Source organism: Sapajus apella, unplaced genomic scaffold, assembly GCF_009761245.1.
Source record: "Sapajus apella isolate SASKATOON/1434 unplaced genomic scaffold, GSC_monkey_1.0 scaffold128, whole genome shotgun sequence".
Lineage (NCBI taxonomy): Eukaryota > Metazoa > Chordata > Mammalia > Primates > Cebidae > Sapajus > Sapajus apella.
This window is the reverse complement of record NW_022437068.1, coordinates 3,904,197-3,926,609: the sequence shown is the minus strand read 5'-3', so window position 1 is coordinate 3,926,609 and position 22,413 is coordinate 3,904,197. Positions and strand designations below refer to the sequence as shown.

Below are 22,413 nucleotides of genomic sequence, written 5' to 3'. Positions count from 1 at the left end.
TTTAGGGGAAGAACAATATCACTAGATAAAGTAAAAGCATCACACCAGGCAGAAATTAGGTTGATATTTCTAATTTTTCAAAAAGTACATTTCCATTTATTCTCCAGTGAATTCTGCAGATTCCTATTCCCAGAAATGCCCTCACCAATACTGAAATCTGTCAGTTTTCAGTGTTCCTAGGGAACTATGCAGAAGATGACAGAATCATGCAGCATACTCAGCAGAAGCCTGTAGTTCTGAGTCCATGGCCACCAGCCTTGCCAGGCTAAGTTGCATGCCTTGCCTTTGCTAAGCTCCATTTTCCTGCTGTGGTTTGAGCCTAACTCCACTCTCCTTGGATTTCTATGTGCTGCCCATCTTGGATGCTCGTAACAAAATAGACCCTTCCAAGGATTAAGAAATGCCCGTCTTTGGGCTGGGCACGGTGGCTCATGCTGTAATCCTAGCATTTTGAGAGGCTGCGCCGGGTGGATCACTTGAGGCTAGGAGTTTGAGACCAGCCTGGCAAACATGGCAAAACTCTGTCTCTACTAAAAATAGAAAACTTAGCCAGGTGTGGTGGTGGGTACCTGTAATTCCAGCTACTCGGGAGGCTGAGGCAGGAAGAACTGCTTGAACCTGGGAGTCTTCATATTTTCACCACTAGCTAGGGAAGTGACCCCCATCTGAATGGACCCTGTAGACAGGGATCTGGTTTTGAAATTCCTAACCCCCAAAATTCTGGCTACAGGAATGGAATGGAGGGGCCCGAGACCTTCCCTGGTTGCCCCACACATCCAGATGCAATAGCCTTCTCTTTAGAACCCCAGCTACACAGAGACTTGGCAGAAGGCCTTGTGCTGAAAGAACATAGAGGGGCTTAGAAGATAGTAAGTAACAGTAGGCTCATGTAATCCTCAGGAGCAATATATAAGTAAGGTGAGGGGCTCTAGATCACAGATGAGGACCCTGTGGCTGAGAGGCTATGTGTGTCCTCAAATTCATAGCTGTCTCTTATTGGCAGACCTGGTAGTGTTGGTATCAGCTTTCCTCCAAAGCCTGTGTTCACCCTACTCCACTAAGCTGACTCCTGATGCATCTGGAATAAGGCTTTCCACACACACACCAGGAGAACAGACCAACCCCCACAGCGTTGGCTCTGAATCACCTAGTTGACCCACGAGGTAAACCAAAATAAAGTCTGACGGGTATTTTTTTCTCAAAGTACCTTAAAGCCAGATATAGAAACTGTATTTAATGGACTCTTGTTTACTCTCTCCCTCCGTTGTTAACTCATGTGGTTTTTAAATACTGTTACTCACATTCCATTTTCATGCCCATCTCTAAGCATTTTTTCAGCCGGCAAAACTGACAGCGGTTCCGATGATGTTTATTGATGATGCAGTCTTGGTTGCTCCGGCAGCTGTAGGTCAGATTTTTCCTCACACTCCTTTTGAAGAAACCTTTGCAACCTTCACAGCTGACAGCCCCATAGTGACGGCCTGAAACAGGAGAAAGACACAAATATTTTGTCACTATATTTGTGCATTCACCAAAGGGGTGATCTGCCACACTTCCTGAACAAGTCTTATGAAAGTGATGGGTGCATATACTGTTAGGTGCTATGTGACCTGAGCATACTGGCCACACCCTTCACATAATTTCTCTACAATCTTTCAAGTAGCCTTGTGAGTTTATGATGGAAATACTGAAGCTCAGACAGGTTGTATGGCATCTGGCAGATGGCATGACTTTAGTGCTCTTATTATATAAATGGTCCAACATACAGTAGGAGCTCACAGGTGATAGCTGAACTCTACTGTCCACTTGAACACACCTGGGTCCTAATCCTGGAGGTCTGGGCTTGTGAAGCGGCTTAGGTCTCCTGTCCTGCCAAGAGTGGCACATAGCAGACATATGCATGTGTGGCTTTGGTACAGAGGGTCTCACTCCTGCATTTAGCCCCTCTGATTCACATCCTGGTTCCTAAACCTCCTGCAGGGAAGCGGGATAGGCACAAGAAAAAGCATGGGGACTGTGACTGCTGAAGCCCACAGTAAAGGAGGGTTACCGTATGGCTCACCTGGGCTAGCTTACTCAGAGCTTTCTAGAAATACAGTTCTAGGAATACATTTATTAAACACAGTTCATTTTTCTAATCTTGTTTACTTTGGTGTCTGTAATTTTTTATTTTTGATACACTGTAATTGTTCATATTTATGAGGTATAATTCAATGTTTCAATACATCCACATGTTGTATAATGATCAAATCAGGTAGAGTGACCATCACCTTATGCATTTATCATTTCTTTGCAGTAAGGACATTCAAAAGCCTTTCTTCTAGGTATTTTATGATACATAATACCTTATTGTTAGCCATGGCTACAGTGCAATGGAACACCAGAACTTGTTCCTACTACTTAACTGTAAGTTTGTAGCAGCTGGTCAGTCTTTCCCAACCATCTCTCACTTTTCCCCTCCCCAGTCTTGGTAACCATTGTTCTACGCTGTTCCTATGGTATTAATTTCTTTTTTTTTTTTTTTTTTTAAAAGGATTCCACATATGAATGAGATCATGTAGTATCTGTCTTTGTCTGGCTTATTTCACTTAACATGATGTCCTCCTCCACGTTCATCCATGTTGCCAGAAATAGCCGGATTTCATTCAATTTTATGTATTCCACTGTGTATACATACCACATGTTCTTTATCCATTCATCTGCTGTTGGATACTTAGGCTGATTACACATCTCGGCCATTGTAAATAGTGATTCAATAAATGTGGGAGTGCAGGTATTTTTTCAACATAATGATTTTATTTCCTTTGGATATAGATCCAGTAGTGAATTTCTGGATCATATGGTAGTTCTATTTTTAATTTTTGAAGAACCTCCATACAGTTTTCTATAGTGGCTGTACTAATTTACAATCCCACCGACAATGTTTAAGTGTTCCCCTTTCTCCACATCCTCCCTAGCACTTCTTTTCATTTGTCTTTTTAATTGTAAACATTTTTTCTTTTTTTATTTTGAGACAAGAGTCTCAGTCACTCAGACTGGACTGCAGTGACGTGATCTCGGCTTGCTGCAACCTCTACCTCCTGGGTTCAAGTGACTGTCGTGCCTCAGCGTCCTGAGTAGCTGGGATTATAGATGTGCGCCACCACACTCAGCTAATTTTTGTATTTTTATATGATTTTATCAAATAAAATCTTATACTTTCTTTCTTATACTGGCCACACCCTTCACATAATTTCTCTACATGAAATTTTTATAAGATTTTATAAAATATAAAATCTGATAACATATATATATATCTTTTTAAAAATTTATTTTATTTTTTAAGACAGAGTCTTGCTCTTGTCGCCCAGGCTGGAGTGCAGTGGTGCAATCTCAGCTCACTGCAACCTCCGCCTCCCGGGTTCAAGTGATTCTCCTGCCACTACAGGCACCCGCCACTATACTCAGCTAATTTTCATATTTTTAGTAGAGATGTTGGCTAGACTGGTGTCAAACTCCTGACCTCAGGTGATTGCCTGCCTCAGCCTCCCAAAGTGCTGGGATTACAGACGTGAGCCACTGCACCCTGCCAAAAGATATTATCTTATAAAAATACAAAAATTAGTAGAGACGGGGTTTTGCCACATTGTCCAGGCTGGTCTCAAACTCCTGGCCTCATGTGATCTGCCCGCCTCAGCCTGCCAAAGTTCTGGGATTATAGGCATGAGCCACCGAGCCCAGCCTGATTATAGATATCCTAACTGGAGTGAGGTGGTACCTCACTCCAATTTGCATTTCCTTGAGGATTAGTGATGTTGAGCATTTTTTCATATAACAGTTGACCATTTCTATGTCTTCTTTTGAGAAATGTCTATTAAGATATTTTGCCCATTTTAAAATTGTTTTTTTTTGTTTGTTTTTGCTGTTAAGTTCCTTATATATTCTGGATATTAACCCCTTGTCATGTGTACAGTCTGCATGGTATCTCCAACTTTTAACTATCACAGACATTAGAAAGTACCCCCAGCTGGGTGCAGTGGTTCATGCCTATAATCCCAGCACTCTGGGAGGCCGAGGTAGGCAGATCACAAGGTCAGGAGTTTGAGACCAGCCTGGCCAATATGGTGAAACCCTGTCTCTACTAAAACTACAAAAATTAGCCAGGCATGGTGGTGAGCGCCTGTAGTCCTAGCTACTCCAGAGGCTAAGGCAGGAGAATCACTTGAACCCAGGAGGTGAAGGCTGCAGTAAGTTGAGATTGTGTCATTGCACTCCAGCCTGGGTGACAGAGTGAGACTCTTGTCTCAAACAAACAACAAAAAAAGTGCCCCCTCCTTCAGTTTAGTTTTGCTATTCAGAAAGCACTTTCACATACATTATTCCTCATTTGTTTCCAGCTGAGACTGACCACGGACATGCTCTTTTGATTCTGTCTTGTTTGTATAATCCAATTTCATAGCTACATTGCCAAGAAGGATACATTTCATAGGATTACCATTTATGGTGGCTACAGAGAATCCCATTGTTCTAAGCTCTAGTATGCAAAACCATTTTCCAAGTGTGCAAAACCATTTTCCAAGTGTGCAATTGGAATAACAGTCCTATTCTTTTAAGAATAGTTGTGGTAAAGTGCCTTCTGTAATATTGTTTTTCCTTTCTTTGCAGTGTATTTCCTTGAGTTCTCTATCCCTTTGAGTGACATTAATATCAGGAGACTGGCACCAAGACCCTGTGACTAGGCCTTTCCTTTAAGCTAAGAAGAAGACTGACAAATGGGGAAGTCAAGCAGATTCTGTGGCCCTTTTGTTATATTCATGCTTCATTTATTTGTTCAAAACTTTGCAGAGTGCCTTTCCTTGCTGAGCAAGAAGACAGGAATACATGGTAAGACATGATTTTTGCTCTGACATTCTGATGGGGAAGACAGGCCTCTAAAGAGTGAATTATAGGAGTATGCAACAAGCGATTAGAGAAATCTCTAGGAAGGGGAAATCTGAATCAGTGGCTGCACTGTCTATCTACCTACTGGGGTAGGTGAGGGCTTCAGAGAAGGGGTAGGATGGGCTGGGTTTACCAAGACAAAGGGTGGGAGCAGAGGCAGGCACCACTGGCAGAGAAATGGTGTCACCACCACAGAAGGGAAATTGAAGCTTCTGATCTTCTATAGATGCTTGCCTGGGACTGTCTTACTAAGAGGCTTGGTCTAACCTCCTTTTTAAAAAACAAAACAGAAACAAACAAAAAACTAGGACTACGAAGTGTCCAACGTTCCTGTGAATTTTGTGACCAGAGAATAAAGTGGAACCAAGCAGCCATCTTAGAACACACACCTGTGCCCTGGTACTGTGTTCTTATCAAATACTTCTCCATTCCTTCCTGTCTGCCTCACTAACCTTCTATGGATCCCCACCTAGTACAAGCAGACCAACACTTGAATTTTTGGGCCAGGTATCTTCTTCAGTCTCACTTTACCCAATTGTAATCACAGAACCCTACAAGCTCTCTCCCAAGGACACCATGGGTATAGACCTTAAACTCTAGGCCCTGTTTCTACTAGCTGAAATGCCCTCCTCCTGCTTCAATCACTGTGTACATAATCACTAAGTCTCCCAGATGTGACTGCCTCTGTGGGGCCTTTCCTGATCCTGGGATTCTAGCTGGAATCACATGCCTCCTCCTGCTTCATTACAGCAGTATTTATAGTGGGTTATAGTGAGGGGATGACAGAGATAGTTACAGTTAGGATGAACAGGGATTATACAAATTATATATCTTGTAAAATAGCAAAGTGCTGTACAAATGTTAATGAGATTAAAGAATACATTTTTAGCAGCACATACATACTACACACTCAACCAAGATTTACAAATCATAGAAATTGTTTCTTGACTTTTCCTTTTGATGTCTAATTACCTGACAAACTGCCTTATTTATTTACATCACTACCCCAGTAGGAAAAGTGGAATTCGTATTTGAAACCTACAAACCTACAGAAAATGATCTTTCTAAATTAACTACCACCCCACCTCACAACTGTTACTTCATGCTGTTGGCCCATGTTAAGTGCCATCATAACCTGGAATTACATACCAGAGGCTTTGTCACCACAGACCACACAGTACTCTACCACCTGGGGCCGCTGGACGTCCGTCTTCCCCAGTAAACGCTCCACAGAGGCAGAATCCGTGACAATCTGAGAGAAACCAGGAAATAAACAGGGATGCCAATTAAAAACCAGATCACTGCCAGGTGCGGTGGCTCATGCCTGTAATCCCAGCACTTTGGGAGGCTGAGGCGGATGGATCACCTGAGGTTGGGAGTTCGAGACCAGCCTGGCTAACATGGTAAAACACTGTCTCCACTAAAAATACAAAATTAGCTGGGTGTGGTGGCATGCGCCTGTAATCCCAGCTATTTGAGGCTGAGGCAGGAGAACCACTTGAACCTGGGAGGTAGAGGTTGTAGTGAGCCAAGATTGTGCCACTGTACTCCAGCTTGAGCCACAGTGAGACCTCGTCTCAAAAAACAAAAAAACAAAAAAACCAGATCACTAAGCAAAGTGATGTTTAACTATAAATTCTCAATGTTGGGTTTCTAAATAGGAGAACTCTGGACAGAACTGGGAAAACTCCAGATGACAACTTAATCTGACACCCAGAATGGCTCTGCCACTCATCCGTACTGATTATCAGGTGGGTGGTTTCCCAGGGTCAGGAGCTGGTCTCCACTGATCTACTCTTCTATCCGGCTACTACAGCCACCCAACATTGCAGGCCGTGTGGGGAATTACACACAGGTGCTTCAAAATAAAGATATTTAAGATTCTTCCCATAAAACAACTTGAATGTATGCAAAGAGGTGTATTGACAGAGAAATAACCAAACTTTATTAATTAAATAACTAGGACTCCTATTGAGGCAGGTGGTGGTGAGCTGAATGAGAACAAATGAGCTTTGAAACCGGCTATCTTCCTTTCCCTCATTTGTGGTGATTATTTAGGTGAAGCAATTCATCTGGGAGAATATTATAACTGATATCAGTATGAGAAAGTGAAAATAGCTATTATTTTAAAATGTACTTGAATTTGAGCCAACAATAAGCCTTAAAATTATTTATACATGGTAGGTACACATACAGAAACCATTATGTAGAATCACCTCTTGTGAAACATGCAACAAAATCAACAGCCATTCTTTCACAGACAAGGAGTACTCTAAAGAAGGAGGAAGGAATTCTGATTTCAGATGATCACAGTGTACTCCGGGAAAGGAAGGATGAGACAGTATTTACTAAGTGCAGTCTAAGGTGTCTAAAAGAACAGATCTAAAAGCTGAACATATTAAAAAATTCTTCCCTTCCTTAGGTTTCTTCGTAGAACATCCCCACCCAAAACAGAGATTCTTAGTGGCATTAATTAATTCAATAGCCAAAATGTGGAAGCAACTTATATGTCCACCAACAGATGAAGAGATACAAAAAAATATGATCTATATATACAGTGGAATATTACTCAGCCTTTAAAAGGGATGAAATTCTGACACATGCTACAACATGGATAAAGCTTCACTTTTATGCTGGGTGAAACAAACCAGTCATAAAAAGGCTGATTTCACTTATATAAGGTACCCAGAGTAATCAAATTCATGAAGGCAGAAAGCAGAATGGTGGTTACCAGGGGCTGGAGGAGGGGGAGAGGTACTGTTCAATGAGTACAGAGTTTCAGCTTAGGAAGATGAAAAGAGTTACAGAGCTGGATAGTGGCACAACAATGTAAATCTACTTAATGTCACTGAACTGTACACCTAAAGTTGGTTAAGATGGTTAAGTTTTATGTTATGCATATTTTATGAAAAATGAAAAAAAAATTAAACACAACCCTGACAAAGCATGTTCCGTGTTTGGCCATCATGGGATACTAACTTTGAGTCTCTGTTCTCTAGGTGTTGGGTATGGAGATTCTATGCTTCCCAGCCTCATGCTGAGAAACAACCCTGCTTTCCTTCAACGCTTGTTGTTTTCCTTGATATAGACGTCCTCAACCCCATCCTACTTTGCCAGAGCAGGAAGAACCAGGGCAGAGATAGAGATAAGAATTCAGGGTCCCAGAGCGATTAGGACACAGTGGCACATAAAGACAGAATGAAAAGCTGGCGCCACAGACCTGATGATCTGGACAAGTCAGTTCTTTGCTGGCTGTAGTTAGCCCTAGGTGGTGCCTTTAAAATATCAAGCGCTGCCACTTGATGGCCTTAGGTAAGAAAAATTCTCCAGTGGCCTCAGTGCCAGCTTTCTCAAGCTAGTCTCCTGTGGCCACTAACTTCCTGGTTGTACTTCCATCCTGAGTCTTACAGTTCACTGTCTTCTGGGCCTTGCCACTGGTTTGCTGGTTTATTACTCTGGCCAAAGCAGCAATTTGCCATGTTTGCAGGTCCCCACAGAACTTTCCACGGATAGATTTGGCCTCCACAGCAGATGTAAGAACAAGTTCAACAGCATAAATGCTGAAACAAATACCTGTTCAAAGGCCTTACCTGGATCCTGCCAGGGACGAGGTTGTCTGAGGTGGTGAATATGAGTTGCTTGGCACTGGATGTCTCTGGGGAAGCCAGGATCACCTTCCCAGTTCCAGCTCCATCTGGGCTGGTCAGGATGAACTGCTGTTTGGGGGATCCAGAGGCGTCCACTGCGGTGACTATCTGGATCTTCTGTCCTGTCTGCTGGTCTGTGACAATCTATAAGACACAACATGGAGGCTGCTCTCATGGAGTGTCACAAGACCCATGCATTTGCAGGTGATGCTCAAAGTGGTGACTACTAAACACCAGCCCTTGAATTAATGCTGTCTAACATGCGGTTTCACCAGTTCATGGTGAACTGAGAAAAATAAAACATAATAGTGAGCTTTTCAGAAACAAATTTTTATAAAGCTAATTTTAGTCTAGGACTATATCTTTTCTACTGTTTGCAGAATTAAAATGCCTTTTCTTTTATGAAATGAAGGCAATAATAAGTAATAGATGATAGGTTTAACTTTTTGAAAAGTCCTTGTATTCACTTAATAAAAAATGTAGGCAATCCTTATTCTTTTGAAATGCTACTGATCTGCAAAATCCAAAAACCTGGGAATGACTGCTTCAAGGATGGCCTCTTTTGAAAAGGTCCTGTAAATAATATTGCCTTAAGTTGAGAGAATTACAGGGAGACCCTTGCTGAAACACACTCAACTCACCATTGACTGACCACCCACCTCCTTCACTCCCACTTTCTGACTCTGAGATCTTTAAGAATAGCGACTACATCTGATTCACTGCTACATCCCCAGGCCCAGCACAAGGGCCAGCACGTGGAAAGAAGACAATAAAAGATTATAGGATGCACTGAAGGCAGTGGGCACTGAGTCTGGAAAAGTTTTGACCTTTATTCCTCTGGGAGTTCTCACTCTTCAAAAGCCTTGCTCTTCACATAGTCCTTGTCTAATTTCATCAGTCACCACAAATAATAGTTGCTATGACAAGAACGACTCTCTTATTCTTGTTCATGAAGTTCTTTGAAGTTGTTCTAATCCCCATCCTGCCTCTCTCCTACGCCAGGTGTTCCTGGCTTGCAGCACTGCCACGTCTCCCTCAAGAAACCAGCAGACCCTTGATCTGCTGCTGCTGCTGCTGTGCTGGGTGAGGGGAAATGTGCTATGTTGCTGGCTGGAACTCAGTTTCCTACAGCACAGCACAGCACATTTATGGGCAGATCTAGCATCTGTACCACCTCTTGACAGACTTTTGAAATGGAACTCTGACCAGGCATGGTGGCTTACGCCTGTAATCCCAGCACTCTGTGAGGCTGAGGTGGGAGGATCATCTGAGGTCATGAGTTCAAAACCAGAGTGGTCAACATGGTAAAACCCCGACTTTACTAAAAATACAAAAATTAGCTGGGCATAGTGGTGGTTGTCTATAGTCCCAGCTACTAGGGAGGCTGAGGCAGGACAATCGCTTAAACCCGGGAGGTGGAGGTGGCAGTGAGCCCATATCTCGCCACTGCACTCCAGCCTGAGCAACAAGAGGGAAACTCCATCTCAAAAAGGAAAAAAAAAAAAAAAATGGAACTCTAAGGTTGAGACAACAAACTCATATAGTCTAACACAGCAGTTTTGCTGATTGCAATATGGAAAGCAAGACAGTGTTGACTGGCTCAAAATAAAATGACACAGGCAAGAAAAGATTCAATCACTTAAATGTTTATTGAGCACCCACTATGAGTCAAGCACTGTTCTAGGTACTAGGAATAGGGACGTGAACAAAAAAAAGGTCCCACCCTCATGAAACTAAACTTCTAGTGGGGGAAATAGATTGTGAACACTGAATATGAATAAAGAATATCAGTCAGTGTAAATGCCCTGGAGAAAACAAAAAGCAGAATAAACAGAGAAAGCATGACATTGGGAAGAAGGCTGGGATGCATCTTTAGGAGGAAAGACCTCTCCGAGTGAGTGACACTGAGCAAAGACTTGAATGAAACGCAAGAGGAAACTGTGCAAAAATGTGGCAAAGCTACAGGACACAGCTGAGTGCAAGACCAGAGAGGACAGCACAATAGGACGACAGATACAAGATTGAATTCTCAGCTGATTGTGGGACAAACCCCAGTATATCATCATTTCCAACTAAAGAGGCAAAAGATCTTTAAGGCTCAAGAACAGATTTGGAGGGAATAAAAGGAAGAACTTTTCATTGTTACAACCTGTGGCATGCCTGGAGTCCCCCAGACACATAAAACATGAGACAGAAAACCTTGTGAAAAGAATTATCTTTAAAAAAACTTTCCTACCCAAGGCTCAACTGAAAGACTGCAGACACGAGCTAGTTGACACAGTCTCAGCTGCCACAGAGGGGGTTCTTGCCTTAGATAAACAAGTTGGCCTTTGGAAGCCCTTATAACCTTGAGCTCTGTGAGTCAACTGTCTATCAATTTTTTTTTTTTGAGACAGAGTCTTGCTTTGTCACTCACACTGGAGTGCAGTGGGATGAAAATGACTCACTGCAGTATCAACCTCCTGGGCCCAAGCAATCCTTTTGCCTCAGCCTTCCGTGTAGATGGGACCACAGGCACATGCCACCACATCCAGCTAATTGTTTTAGAAATTTTCTTTGTAAAGATTGAGTCTCATTTTGTTACCCAGGCTGGCCTCAAATTCCTGGGCTCAAGCGATCCTTCTGCTTTGGCCTCCCAAAGTGCTGGGATTAGTCATGAGCCACCAATACCGGCTCATGTCTATCAATTCTTACTTCCTTCCTAAACTGTTTTCCCTGTTAAGAAATGAAATAGTTATGTGATTGACAGGGTCTTCAATTACCAACTAAAACCAAGGCAACACTAGTAATTCCTCTGCCCTTGTGTGTTCATAGATGACTCCGTGCTGTGCCTGAGCACACACAGGTAACTAGCATGTAATTTCCTTTTATGCTCTTCTCCAGTCACTACGGTTGAGGTATGGCAGGTATGGGGCCAGGGTATGATGTTGGGAGGCAGAAGTGACTGGTTCCAGACAGGCATAGCAGCTCTTAGTAGCTGTATATAAAATACTCCAAAGGCTCAGAATATTGTTTTTTTTGGGAGAGGGTGTCGTTCTGTTACCCACGTTGAAGTGCAGTGGCACGATCCTGGCTCACTGCAGCCTTGACCTCCCGGGCTCAAGCCATCTTCCCATCTCAGCCTCTAGGGTAGCTGGGACTACAGGTAAACACTATCATGCCTGGCAATTTTTTTTGTTGTTGTTCTGTAGAAATGCGGTCTCACTATGTTGCCTAAGCTGGTCTTAGACATCTGGGCTCAAGTGATCCTTGTGCTCTGTCTCCCAAAGTATTGGGATTATACGTGAGAACCAATGCACCCGGCTAGATTATTATTTTCTTTTTTTCTCAAAGACTCACACTCATAAAAATTCAATGAATTAGTAATAATTTTTGGGTTTTTTATCTTTTCTTTTTTTTTCTTTGAGACAGAGTCTCTCTCTGTCATCCAGGCCGGAGTGCAGTGGCACATTCTCGGCTCACTGCAGCCTCCAACTCCCTGGTTCAAGTGATTCTCCTGCCTCAGCCTCTCGAGTAGCTAGGATTATAGGCATGTGCCACCACGCCCAGCTAATTTTTTTGTATTTTTAGTAGAGATGGGGTTTCACCATGTTGGCCGGGATGGTCTCGATCTCCTGACCTCGTGATCCGCCCACCTCAGCTTCCCAAAGTACTGGCATTACAGGTGTGAGCCACCGCACCTGGCCAATTTTTGTGTTTCTTAATCTTCACCCTCCTAAGACATTTGTATCCTTCATTTAGAGAGATCATTTCCATGAAAAATCTTAAAATGCAGGCAGAAAAAATAATATCCCGAATACCCTACTGGAACACAAAGGTGACCATCAGACGAGACCTTGTTAACAAACACTAACAGATAGATTCCTATTTAATGACCTAGAGGAAACACTGCAAGGATATATCCAAGCTCATTAAAATTTAAGTCAGCTGTGGAGGAGAGGTACTGTGTATAGAACTGTACCCCATGAAAAGATATATTGCAGCCAGAATTCCCAGTATCTATTAATATGATCTTACTTGGAAGGACGGCCTTTGCAAATGTAATCAGGATAAGATGAGGTCATACTACATTAGGGTGGGTCCTAATTCAGTGACTGGTCATCACTCCAATCTCTGCCTCCATGGCCACATGGACTTATAACAAGTCCATGTGGCCATGGAGGCAGAGATTGGAGTGATGCAGCTACAAGCAAGCAAGGAATACCAAGGACTGCTGGGATCCACCAGAAGCTAGGAAGAGGCAAGGAAGGACACTCTCCTAGAATCTTGAGAGAGCATGGCCCTGCCAATACCTTGATTTCAGACTTCTGGCCACCAGAAGGTTGGGAAAAATGAGTTTCTATTGTGTTAAGCCACCAAGTTTGTGGTAATTTATTGTGACCGCCTGGGAAACGAATACAAGAAGCAAATTGTATTTAATTTCTTTACTTGCAACAAAAGTTCTTAACTTCCAGGCCGAGCACTGTGGCTCAGGCCTGTAACCCCAGTACTTTGGGAGGCTGAGGTGGGCGGATCACAAGGTCAAGAGATTGAGACCATCCCGGCCAACATGGTGAAACCCTTGTCTCTACTAAAAATACAAAAATTAGCTGGGCATGGTGGCACATGCCTGTAGTCCCAGCTACTGGGAGGCTGAGGCAGGAGAATTGCTTGAACCCATGAGGCAGAGGTTGCAGTGAGCCAAGATTGTGCCACTACACACTCCAGCCTGGCAAGAGAGCAATACTCTGTCTTTAAAAAAAAAAAGTTCTTAACTTCCTGAGTGTAAACTATAACTACTTGGGGGAAAGGGAGTAATGTCGTGTTTTCTGTGATTTTTAAGGCCCCCAATAGCCTACCTATACAGTCAGAGCTGCTATGCTTGTTGTGAAAAGGTGAATTTATTGAGCAAGATTGATACGTTAGTGAATAATTTGCATATAATGCAGATTTTGTGTTTATGCGTGGTTTCTTCCATGAGTAACACTAGGTAAACAGAAAACAATATTTAGCTGAAGTGATCCATGCAGGAATACTCAGTACACATAGTATGAATCACATTTAATCCATCTGGTGATTTCAGGTCACCCTGTGTCCACAATTCACAGTAACTCATGAGATGCAATCCTCCCTATACCTACCTCCACAAAGAAACTGGAGGGTTTTTTCAAGGTAAAGTGCCGTATTTATTAGTCACTATGTATTTAACCACTTGCAGGTTTTATTAGATTCACTATCTGTTTTTTAATGTGTTACTGGCAAAGTTTTTGAGTATTGTGCCACTAATCTCATTTTTCCCCAAAAGTCCTGTGGTTTTCACTACACAATCCTGGCAAAGTATGGGAATTTTCAGGAACACACGTCACATTATAGCAGTATTAACTTTACTAAGCTAAGGTCCTCTCTAGTTCTAATCCCAAAGGACTATGGAATGATCTGACACACCACCATTCTCCCCCATGTTACCCACTCTGTTCCAGCCAGCTTAACATCTCTGTTGTAAAGAAGAGCCTGCCAACAAATGGCCTGAAGGCGAAAACCAGCCACTGGATAACTTGACTATCCAAAAAAAATTTTTTTTTCCTTGAGATCAGGTCTTTGCTCTGTCACCCAGGCTGGAGTGCAGTAGCACGATGTTATCTCTTTACAACCTCCACCTCCCAGCCTCAAGTGATCCTCACTTCAATCTCACAAGTAACTTTGACTACAAGCTCGTGTCACCATACCCAACTAATGTTTGCCTTTTTTGTAGAGATGACATCTCACTATGTTGCCCAGGCTGATCTTGAACTCCTGAGCTCAAGTGATTCACCTACCTCTGCCTCCAAAGTGCTGGGATTACAGGTGTGAGCCACTGTGCTCAGCCTCCTAAATTTTTTTTAAAAAACTAGTTGCTAACATCCAAAAACTGAGTATTTCCCATAACAATCAGATTTATAGTTCTCTTGACAAACTGGAAGCTCACGTCATCCTGGGCTCAAGTTCTCCCCATGGTGCCAGGTGGCTGGAGCTGGGTGTGGGTTGGCTACCCCTTTAGATGAGGCAGTCTCTCCAGTCTTGGCAAAGAGTGGGAATTTTCAGGAACACACATGTCACATTATGGCAGAACTGACTTTACTAAGCTAAGGTCCACCCCTATCTTCATCTTGCCACCTCTTTCACTGTAAACACCTGAGACAGGGCTTGGTGGCTACAGACATGAACAGAATGCTTGCTTTACTACTTCCCAGCTGTGTCAACTTGAAGCAGTTACATAAGCCCTTGATCTCCATTTATATATCTATGAAAAAGATGATTTGGAAAGTGAAATGATACGAGTGTGAAACTGCTTGGTACACTGCCCAGAACATGACAGGACCTTGGTAAAGTATTTCTTCCCTCTAAACTCTGACATATTCCTTTCCTCATTCAGCCTTGTCTTAACCTTTTCATCTTATCAAATTGCTCCCGTTGAAAAAGTCAAGACATTTTACCATGGCTTACTCACTCTTTCATTCATTCCTCAAATATTTACTGAGGGTCTACTTTGTCAGGCAGTGTGCTAGACAATGGCATATGAAGATGGCTCCTGCCCTCATGAAGCTTTTAGTTCAGTGGAAGAGACTGGCAATAAACAAGGAAACAAACCAGTCAGTAAACAATTTCAATCTATGGTACAAGTTATGAGGGAAAAGATCAGGTTGGGGTAACCCTGAACAACAAAAGTACTTAACTTTAGAAAGAGAGGTCAGGGAAAGTCTCTGTGACAAGGTGACGTTTAAGACAAGATTTGGGCTGGGTGGCATGGTGGCTTACGCCTGTAATCCCAGCACTTTGGGAGGCTGAGGAGGGCGGATCACCTGAGGTCAGGAGTTTGAGACCAGCCTGTCCAACATGATGAAACCCTGTCTCTACCAAAAAAAAAATACAATACAAAATTAGCCAGGTATGGTGGCGCATGTCTGTAATCCCAGCTACTTGGGAGGCTGAGGCAGATGAATCACTTGAACTTGGGAGGCAGAAAGTTGCAGTGAGCTGACACTGTGCCACCATACTCCAGCCTAGGCGACAAGAGTGAAACTCCAACTCAAAAAAAAAAAACAAAAAAGAGCAGACTCAAGGCTGAGAAGACAGCAGCCAAATAAATTTTAGTTTTCTCAGCAAAGAGAAATTTTCTGGCATATGGAAAGCCCTAGGGGGAACAAACTCTTGGGAACTGCTATCAGGCCCATGGACAACCAGCATGGCCCAAGAGCCTTAAGAGGGAGGTAGGATGACCCTGCTCCATGTTGGGATTTCTTTCTGAGTACAATGAGAATCCCTTCTAGGTTTTGTCTGCCCACCCAAAACCAGCTCTTCGGATTTCCTATACTATTTATATATACACACTCACCCACCTACCCACTCATATACATAAACACAATTTCCTATAGTATATATAGAATTTACACATAGACTATATATTAAGTTTATAAGATAGGTCAGAGTATATAAGAGCATACCAAAAGATAATAGCAAAGAGACTGACTAAAAATAAAAAGGGTAAAAGAAACCTTCTTTAAAAAAGGTTTGTAAAAAGGTAAACAAGTCCTGACCTTTGCAAAAAGATAAACAAATCTTTTGTTTAAGTATAAATTTTAGCTGGTATGAATGGCTTTGAATTATTATTTTATTTATTTTTTTGAAACAGGGTCTCGCTCTGTGGCCCAGGATGGAGTGCAGCAGCATGATCATAGCTCACTGCAGCCTCAACCTCCTGGACTCAAGCAATCCTCCCACCAAAGCCTCCCAAATAGGGACTACAGGAATGCATCACCATGTCTGGCTAATTTTTAGTGTTTTTTTTTGTAGAGACAGAATCTCACTGTTTCCCAGGCTGGTCTCAAACTCCTGGGCTCAAGTGATCAGCCTTCTTCAGCCTTCCGAATCTCACTGTTTCCCAGGCTGGTCTCAAACTCCTGGGCTCAAGTGATCAGCCTTCTTCAGCCTTCCAAAGTGATGAGATTACAGTTATGAGTCACTGTGCCTGGCCTAGATGGAGGATATTAATCCAAATATATCAATAATCACTCTAAATGTGAATGATCCACATGCACCAATGAAAAGACAGATTGTCAGCTGGGTAAAAACACAAGACCCTTGTGAAATTATATAGGAAATAGGAAAAAAAAAAATGGGAAAAAAAAAATCAAGCTCCCCCAATACATACTGCCTACAGGAGACCCATTTTATGTATAAAGACACAGACAGATGCAAAATAAAGGGATGCAGTAGCTGACAATGGTGCACATCTGTGGTCCCCACTACTTGAGAGGCTGAGGCAGGATGATAGCTTGGGCTCAGGAGTTTGAGGTTGTAATGCCCTATGATCCTGTCTGTGAATTAAGTGCCCTTCAGCCTGGGCAACAGAGCAAGGCTCTCTAAAAAAAAAAAAAAAAAAAAAAAAAAAATTCAACCAGGCACAGTGGCTCACACCTGTAGTCCCAGCACTTTGGGAGGCTGAGGCAGGTGGATTGCTTGAGCTCAGGAGTTTGAGACCAGCCTTGGCAACATGGTGAAACCCCACTTATACAGAAAAAAAAAAAAAAAAAAAAAAAAAGTGTGTGTGTGTGTGTGTGTGTGTGTCCAGGCATGGTGGTATGTGCCTGTAGTCCCAGCTACTCGGGAAGTGGAGATGGGAGGATGGCTTGAGCCTGTGAGGTAGAGGCTACCGTGAGCTGTGTTTATGCCACTGTACTCCAGTCTGGGTAACAGAGTGAGACCCTATCTCAAAAAAAAAAAAAAAAAAAAAGAAAAAGAAAAAAGTCAAAGCATAGAGAAAGTTATACTGTGCTAGCAACTAACACTAATAAAAAGAAAGCTGGAGGAACAATAGCAATTTCAGACAAAGCAGACTTCAGAACAAGGAAAATAAACTTATAATAAGAAAGGGACGGCTGGGCATGGTGGCTCATGCTTGTAATCCCAGCACTTTGGGAAGTGGAGGCAGGAGGGTTGCTTGAGACTAGAAGTTCAAGACCAGCCTGGGCAACATAGTGAAATCCTGTTAAATAAATAAATAGCAAGGGGTCAGTTCTCCAAAAAGATATAACGAGGCAAAAACTGATAGAACTGCAAGGAGAAAAACAGAGAAATCAACAGTTATAATTGGCTTTTTGGTTCAGCTTGTTGAGATAACAATAAATCTTTGTCATCAATATCTTATCCCTTCCTCCCAGCTTTTTGTCTACAAGCTTGATAAACCTACCTTCTCTTTGTTCAAAGAGGTGAAAACACTCAATGGGCCAGAGGCAGGTTCAGAGCCCTGGGGAAGACAACTTCCCATAAGTGAATATTGATTAGTTAATAATGACAATAATATTAATAATATTTATTATATCATTAGTACACACTGAACATTATTATGTGCCAGGCCGTTCTAAGCACTTTATAAGCAATATCCCTTTGATCCTTCATAATAACTCTGTCAGGCAGGTACTACTATTATGTATATTTTCCAAATGAAGAAAGTGAGGCATTAAAAAGTTAATTGGCCAAGGTCAAAAAAGCTAAGTGGGGCACTGGATTTGACTTCAAGTGGCGGCCCTTCCTGTTAATTACATATTAAGATATACTGCCTCTCAATTTGGAAGCAAGTAAGTAATAAAATGGTACTTCATCCCAATAGTCTGAAACAACAGTTCAGGCTTTTGCTTTAAATGTAAGTTAAATAAACGTAAGCGTTTCTTTAATTTTTTTAAAGAATCAATGAGGTTGTACTATATTTGATGTTGAAGAGGCACAACTCCTTAGTGAAACCCTTAGGCAGGTTTGTTTTTGGAAAGGGTTCAGGAAAGGCAGGTAGCTGGAACCAAGTAGGACTGGTGCAGGTACCTGAATGCGCTGAGGTGAGGCTACAGCAGAGTCGGTGGAGATTATCTGGATGCGTGGGGAGGGGCTGGTCATCCCTGGAGATTCTGGCCGAGAGGTCTGTGTACGTGTTACCTGTGGGCGAGAAGTGGGCTGGATCACAAGGGGGTTCAGAATAATGCCCAGTGGTGGCCTGTAGACCATACCTCTTGCTTTCACTGTGGCCTGGGATGATAAACTTGTGTGGTTCTGAGGTATGGACCCAGAAGGATGACAAAGGAATCAATGAGATGTTGCTACAGGATGCCCCCGGGAAAATACAACCTTAAAACAGCTGTTTCTAATGTTGGAAATGCAAGAAGAAACCAAAGGAATTTGCAGTTCTGCTCTGCACACTTTAATAAAGTAAAAACCTACCAAAGTAACATTTTATAGACGATCTTTGAATGTTATCCCTGTCTCTAAAGTCACCCGTAAAACACTCCTTTAAGATGATGATTTCCCGAGAAAGGCTCTCACAACACAGCAGGGGATGACAAACAAAACCAACATTACACTGAAAACTACTGGAATTAGTACTTATGAAGGGGTTCTGATAATTTCTCAGCCCCAGTGGGATGGAGCTGGGAAAAGCCTGTCTGGACCATAGGGTCTGAAATTTAGTCAATACCTATACGAAAGGCAAGGTTCAAGGTGCTGAGTGACCATCTGGGTATTTGAAGCAGGCAGATATATTTTTTTCTTGATAGAAAGCATATTGTGGCTGGTTGTGGTGGCTCATACCTGTAATCCCAGCACTTTGGGAGGCCAAGGTGGGCGGATCACTTGAGGTCAGGAGTTTGAGACCAGCCGGCCAAAATGGTAAAACCCCATTTCCGCATACCAAAAAAAAAAAGAAAAAAAAAAAAGCCGGGCACAGTGGTGCACCTGTAATCCCAGCTACTCATGTAGCTGATGCAGGAAGATCACTTGAACTAGGGAGCCAGAGGTTGCAGTGAGCAGAGATCGTGCCACTGCACTCCAGCCTGGGCAACAGAAAAAAAAAGTGTATTGTGGGCTGGCTATAGTGGCTCACGCCTGTAATCTCAATACTTTGGGAGGCTGAGGCAGGTGGATCACTGGAGGTCAGGAGTTAGAGACCAGCCTAACATGGTAAAACCCTGTCTCTACTGAAAATACAAAATTAGCCAGGTGTGGTGGTGTGTGCCTGTAATCCCAGCTACTTGGGAGAGAGAGTTGCTCAAACCCAGGAGGCAGAGGTTGCAGTGAACCGAGATTGTGCCATTGCACTACAGCCTGGGCAACAAGAGCGAAATTCCTACTAAAAAAAAAGTGTATTGCGAAGTGATACTTTATAAACTCTTCCTAAAATTAGAAGAAAACACTACCTAATTCTGTGAAGCCAATATTACCTAATACTGAAACCAAAGACATCACAGGAAAAGAAAACTACAGACCCATCCCTCTTACGAAAAAGAGTTGCAAACAATCGTCTACAGAACACTAGCAAACTGAATCCAGTGGTATATAAAGGATTACATACCACGAATAAGTGGGGTTTACTTTAATCTCAGGGATGCAGGCTTGTTCAAATATGAAAATCAAACAGTTCTATACATCGCATTAAAGGAATAAAGGACAGAAGCCGCACAATTATTTCAACTGATGGAGAAAAAGCATTAAACAAAATCCAACTCACGATAAAATTCATGATAAAAACACTCAACAAACGATATACAAAAGGAAAGTTCTCAATCTGATAAAGGGTCTCTATAAAATACTCGCAGCTAACAGTATACTTAGTGGTAAAAGACTAAAAGCTTTCCTTCTAAGGTTAGGAACAAGATGAGGACCTCTGCTCTCTCTACTTCTACTCAACATTTCACTAGAGGTTCTAGCCAGGGCAATTAGCAAAGAAAAAGAATAAAAACATTCCGAATACAAAAGAAGAAAACTATCTCTGTTTCCAAATAACATTATCTCATATACAAAAAATCCCACAGAATCCACACACACACACACACACACACACACACACACACACACACACACACCCCAAAACCATCAGATCTAGTAGAGGGGTTTCAAGACATAAGATCAAAATAAAAAATCAGCCAGGTACAGTGGCTCAAGCCTGTAACCTCGGCACTTTGGGAGACCGAAGAGGAAGAATCACTTGAGGTCAGGAGTTTGAGACCAGTCCAGATAAAAAAGCAAGACCCCTGTCTCTACAAAAAAATTAAAAAATTAGCTGTGTGTGATGGTGCAAGCCTGTAAGTCTCTGGTACTCGGGAGGCTAAGTCCCAGGTACTCAGAGGATTGCTTGAGCCCAGAAGTTCTAGGCTGCAGTGAGCCATGATCGTGTTACTACATAGCCTGGGCAAGAGTCTGCCTCAAAAACAAAAAACAAGGCCGGACACACTGGCTCACGCCTATAATCCTGGCACTTTGGGAGGCTGAGGCAGGTGAATTACTTGAGGTCAGGAGTTCAGGACCAGCCTGGCCAACACGATAAAATCCCATTTCTACTAAAAAATACAAAAATCAGCTGAGCGTGGTGGCGGGTACCTGTAATCCCAGCTACTCAGGAGGCTGAGACAGGAGAATTGCTTGAACCCAGGTGGCGGAGGTTGCAGTAAGCCAAGACTGCGCCATTGTACTCTAGCCTGGGTGACAAGAGCAAAACTCTGTCTCAAAAAAAAAAAAAAAAAAAACAAAAAAACTAAGAACAAAAACACAATAATCAATTCTATTTTTATGTATTAGTAATTAGCAACCTGAAAATCAATAATCAATTCTATTTTTATGTATTAGTAATTAGCAACCTGAAAATTAAATTAAGGAAGTAATCCCACTGACCATGCATCAAAAAGGATATTTAGAAATAAATCAATTTAACAAAAAGAAATTCAAGATTTGTATATTCAAAACCATAAAATATTGCTATTAGAAATTTAAAACATCGGGGGCCGGGCGCGGTGGCTCACGCCTGTAATCCCAGCACTTTGGGAGGCCGAGGCGGGTGGATCACGAGGTCAAGAGATCGAGACCATCCTGGTCAACATGGTGAAACCCCGTCTTTACTAAAAATACAAAAAATTAGCTGGGCATGGTGGCACGTGCCGGTAATCCCAGCTACTCAGGAGGCAGAGGCAGGAGAATTGCCTGAACCCAGGAGGCGGAGGTTGCGGTGAGCCGAGTTTGCGCCATTGCACTCTAGCCTGGGTAACAAGAGCGAAAAACTCCGACTCAAAAAAAAAAAAGAAAGAAAGAAATTTAAAACATCTAAATAAATGAAGTAATTTGTGTTCATATTGTTAAGATGATGACATTCCCCAAATTGATATACAGATTCAATGCATTCCCTATCAGAATGTAAAGTGCTTTTTTGCATAAATGGACAAGTTGATTCTAAAATTCATATGGAAATACAAGGGACCCAGAATATCCACAATCTTGAAAAAGAACAAAATTGGAGGACTCACACTTCCTGATTTCAAAATATATTTGCAAAGCTACAGTAATTAAAACAGTGTGGAATCCAGCAATCAGACTTCTGGGTATTTACCCAAAAGATTTGAAATCAGTTTGTCGAAGAGATGTCTGAACTCCCATGTTCTCTGCAGCACTGTTTGCAACAGCCAAGCTATATAATCAACTAACGTGTCCATCAACAGATGAATGAAAAAGAAAACGTGGTATATATACACAATGGAATACTATTCAGCCTTTAAGAAGAAGGAAATTCTGTCATTTCTGACAACATGGATGGAACTGGAAAACATTATGGTAAGTGAAATAAGCCAGGCACAGAAAGACAAATGCCGTATGTTCTCACTTACATGTGGAATCTAAAAGAATCAAACTCGTAAAAACAGAGTAAACTGGTAGTTACAGAGGCTGAGGGGGAGTGGAAATGGGGAGATGAAAGTCAGGTCAAAAGGTACAAAATCTTTTTTTTTTTTTTTTTAGATGGGGTTTTGCCCTTTTTTCCCAGGCTGGGGGGCAATGGCGTGATCTCGGCTCACCGCAACCTCCG

At 42.3% G+C, this 22,413-nt stretch overlaps 1 protein-coding gene and 1 long non-coding RNA gene across 14 annotated transcripts in view; both read right to left on the bottom strand.

The window, feature by feature from the left end:
- The window catches only part of NR2C2 (nuclear receptor subfamily 2 group C member 2), a 90,139-nt gene that overhangs the window by 23,846 nt on the left and 43,880 nt on the right, over window positions 1–22,413 (bottom strand). For 8 of the 13 annotated variants that reach the window (XM_032262353.1, XM_032262350.1, XM_032262354.1 and 5 more), the window contains 5 exons: window positions 18,399–18,509; window positions 17,773–17,829; window positions 8,511–8,711; window positions 6,070–6,172; window positions 1,302–1,481 (listed from right to left, as the gene is read on the bottom strand). In XM_032262353.1, coding sequence (XP_032118244.1) covers window positions 1,302–1,481; window positions 6,070–6,172; window positions 8,511–8,711; window positions 17,773–17,829; window positions 18,399–18,470 — 613 coding nt within the window. In that variant the 5' untranslated portion in view covers window positions 18,471–18,509. Of the gene's footprint in view, window positions 1–1,301; window positions 1,482–6,069; window positions 6,173–8,510; window positions 8,712–15,033; window positions 15,401–17,772; window positions 17,830–18,398; window positions 19,250–22,413 lie in introns of those variants that run through there. The other 5 variants (XM_032262356.1, XM_032262352.1, XM_032262344.1 and 2 more) reach the window with 4 other exon arrangements.
- Window positions 304–1,286, bottom strand: LOC116539423. Its single transcript, XR_004264038.1, has 2 exons — window positions 619–1,286; window positions 304–365 (listed from the first exon to the last, which is right to left on the bottom strand). It is a non-coding gene; the product is annotated as an uncharacterized LOC116539423 (long non-coding RNA).